Raw genomic sequence first — 3,677 nt, forward strand, 5'->3', positions numbered from 1 at the left:
TCTTTCTCTTAGATGACTGCACTCACTGACTAACTCCTGGTTTCTGTCTTCTAGCCTCAGGCTGTGCCGCTGACTCTCGGCTTGGAACCTGGCTAGCACATCCTGGAACTGGTCTTGGATGTTGACTATGGTCTTGTCTTTGCTCTCGGCCTTGTTGGCAGCGTCGTCCAGCTGCTGCCGGAGCAGCGTGTTCTCGCTCTGCAGCTGGGCCAGCCTCTCCTCTATGGACTCCTGCTTCCCCATGAACTTGCTCACTTTGCCTTGCTCGTCCTGAAACATGTGCTCCACCTCCTTCATCTGGCACTGGGTCTGGCTCAGGTCTCTCTGNGTGTGCTTTAACGCCAGCGTCTTCTCTCGAAGCTCATCTTTCGTGTGATGAAACTCGATTTCTAGGCTATTCAACTTCCTTTCAGTTTTAGAAAGCTGTTGGGAGAGAACCTCATTGTTCTCTCGGAGGTTAGACATATCGAAATTCATCTTGTCTTTCACACGAAACCACTCATCTCTNGCTCTCTGGAAAGCAATTTCTAGGTCTCTTTTTGCTGTCTGAATTTCAGTGTGATCATGCAGAGCAGAAGCCAGCCTAGATCGGAACGACTCAACGTCTGTTTCCAGTCTCTCCTTATTTTGTTTTTCGTTGTCCAGCTTAGAACTCAGCATTGTGTTCTCAGCTTTAAGACTATTAAGCTGTCCACTATACTGAAATATGGTTTTTGTAAATGTTTCTTCATTCAGCTTGACCATCCTTTGAAGGTTGTCATTCTTCTCATTTGCAATCTTAATATCCTCAAGGTACCGCTTTTCCTTCTCCTGGTTATGGCTTTTTATTGTGTCCATTTCCAGTCGTAACACGGCAACTTCATCTTGCAGCCTCTGGTTTTTATGCAATAGATCTTTTTCTTTTTCATGACTAACAGAAACCTAAGAAAGGAAAGAGACATTTAGCTAGCAGTATATGAAATGTCAAAATTTCATATAGAATTCAAGAACAGCATGTAAAGTTCTTCGAACTCAGCACTGAGACACATATAACCACTAGAAAAAATAAACTAATTTCTGAGCTTACAGTAGTATAATTCCTAAAAGTTCATAAATGTAATAGAGGACAATGACTTTATGAAATTAAGAGAGAAATACTTCGTAAGAAACTTAGCACTAGAAAAGCCGTTCTCTGAATTACAACAGGCTTCAGGTCCCAAGTCCACGATTATTAAATCTGTTCACATTTCACATCAGGAGCTGGCTTCATGCAAGTGAGGACCACAGNATGGCCCCCAGCACCTGTGTAAGTGTTGGGGCACNGACCAGCCCACCTACAACCCCAGCACATGGGACGCCAGGATGGGAGATCCCCCAGGCAAGCTGGCTCAGTGGACCAGCCAAGTAGGTTCAGAGAGAGCCCCTGCATCAATATGTGAAGTGCAGAGAGACCAAAAAGACACCTACCATTAACCCCTACACACATGCACACATGTGCCCACAAACAAATATGAACACACAATCAGGTTTACACTGATAACAATCAGTCTATAATAAGACCCTTAGTTCTTTCATTTACACAGAAGAAATTTCCCAAAGCTTTTAGTTCTTTTTATCCAGAAAGACTTTTCTAACACTATTTTTAGTCATTGAAATCACATTTATTGATAAATGCTAAAAATAAGCACTAAACAAGAAAGTATGTCTGCACATGTGAGTGAATTATTGTCACTACCACTGTAAAAAGGAAAGATTCAAAATATAACAAGCTGGGCTGGAGACATGGCTCAGCGGTTAAGTACACTGACTGCTCTTCCAGAGGTCCTGAGTTCAATTCCCAGCAACCACATGGTGGCTCACAACTCTCAGTAATGGGATCCAGTGCCCTCTTCTGGTGTGTCTGAAAAGAGCAACAGTGTACTCACATACATAAAATAAATAAATAAATAAATGTTAAAAAAAAAAAAAAAAAGAAGACAGGAGATGATTGTTCTCTCCTAAAAAAAACAAAAAAAAAACAAAAAAAAAACAAAGACAAGCTGCAGAATTCCCCAGTCCCTTGAAGCTGCAGCTACTGCTCCTTCACAAAAGCACTCATTTCTTTACGTTACTTCAGACGGCAGGAAACCTCCTGAAACAGGTTTATTATGTATGTACACATATGGTTCAGAAATCCTCTGTGTTTTCTGTGGTCCATAAGGCTGGTTCTGAAAATATGTAAATACACAAATCTTTTGAAAACTACAGAAAATACCTCAGAAGTCATTTTCTTCTGCGTCATTTCTATCTCCTTTTGCTTGCAGAGGTGACTTGCAAGAATCCCATCTTGTAACATTCTGGCATTCTGTTCTCGGGAGAGCTGCCTCTGAGTCTCATTTCGTTCCTCTAAGACCTAGAGATACAGTGATGAAGTTTTCAGTCTCAGACCTCTGTGCCTGCTGTGGACACGGTACCTAAAAGCTTACTTAGGGCTAGAACAACAAAAACAAACTGGAGACAGCCAATGAAAACATGAGGAGCCCACACAAAACACTCAAGTTTGTACTGTATATTATAGTTTAATTGCTTAAAAAGCAAATCCACTTCCTACAGGTGGAAAGTATATTGTAAACTAGAGTTTATTACAAACATTTAACTAGTTTTAACAGTTTGAAAGTCAGCTTTCATGTGTAAGAGTGCTAAACTAACTTTATTTTCAGGATTAAACTCACCTTCCGTTACTTCACTCTGAGATGTATGTAGTACCCATCTGTTTCCGAGACTCACAATAAATAACTTCAGCTCTCTAGTTAAGATTTACTCTCGGCACTAGGNGCCATTGGTCCACAATGGGCTGTATACACCCTGGCAGTCCCACCCAATCACACCAACTAGTGATGAAGCTCATGATGTTTGCATAATAAGGAAAAGGACATATCTCAAGTGGCTCGTGGAGATATATGTATGTGTATGTATGTGTGTGAATACACTTATATAATTAAAGTGGCATTAAGATACAACAAATGAAGGTAGGAGAGACACTTTTACCAGGGATCAGCATACCTGGTTGAGATGGCTTTTCACCGTCTTCAGCTCCATCTCCAGGGTTCTGAGAGAGGCTTCAAGCTGCTGCCTGGCTTCCACCTCGCTCTGACACTGCTCACCTTTCCTTCTAAGCTGCTCCACGGTTTTCTCGGAAAGCTGGTCTGCGCTCCTCCTCTTCTCTTCCTCTTGTTTCAGTGCAAATCTGAAGTTAAACGTGCTCACCTTAAAATTAACTTGTTTATAGAAAACAGAGATCACGTTGTGACCTGGACCTCAACATGGTGATGGACTGTCCTAATAAAACTTCTCTGTTGTTAAGTAATTTTCTCTGCTTTATGATTCATGAGTTTACTTAAATCTCTTCTAAAGCCCATATGCTCTTGATGATAATAAGGATGAATAAAAGCTTTAATTAGCAAGTTTTTAGAAGTCTGGTAAATGTTATTAAAAAGGAATTTTGAACTCATTCAGTAAAGTTACAAGTTGAAAATTATCTTTTGAAGGGAGAGATTTCTCAGTGGTTAGAGCACTGGCTGCTCTTCTTCTAGGATTCCAGCCCAGTTCAGAGCATCCACATGGCAGTTCACAACCATCTATAGCAACAGTTCTAAAGGATCCGATGCCCCTCTCTGGCCTCTGCAGGCACTGCACACATGTAGTACACAGACATACAT

At 41.2% G+C, this 3,677-nt stretch overlaps 1 protein-coding gene across 1 annotated transcript in view; it reads right to left on the bottom strand.

The window, feature by feature from the left end:
- Ankrd30a (ankyrin repeat domain 30A) overlaps positions 1-3,677 on the bottom strand; it is a 66,863-nt gene that overhangs the window by 26,134 nt on the left and 37,052 nt on the right. The window contains 3 exon segments of the mRNA XM_029478243.1: positions 2-921; positions 2,234-2,371; positions 3,022-3,205. Of these exon segments, the coding sequence (XP_029334103.1) occupies positions 2-921; positions 2,234-2,371; positions 3,022-3,205 (1,242 nt within the window).

Source organism: Mus caroli, chromosome 6, assembly GCF_900094665.2.
Source record: "Mus caroli chromosome 6, CAROLI_EIJ_v1.1, whole genome shotgun sequence".
Classification (NCBI taxonomy): Eukaryota; Metazoa; Chordata; class Mammalia; order Rodentia; family Muridae; genus Mus; species Mus caroli.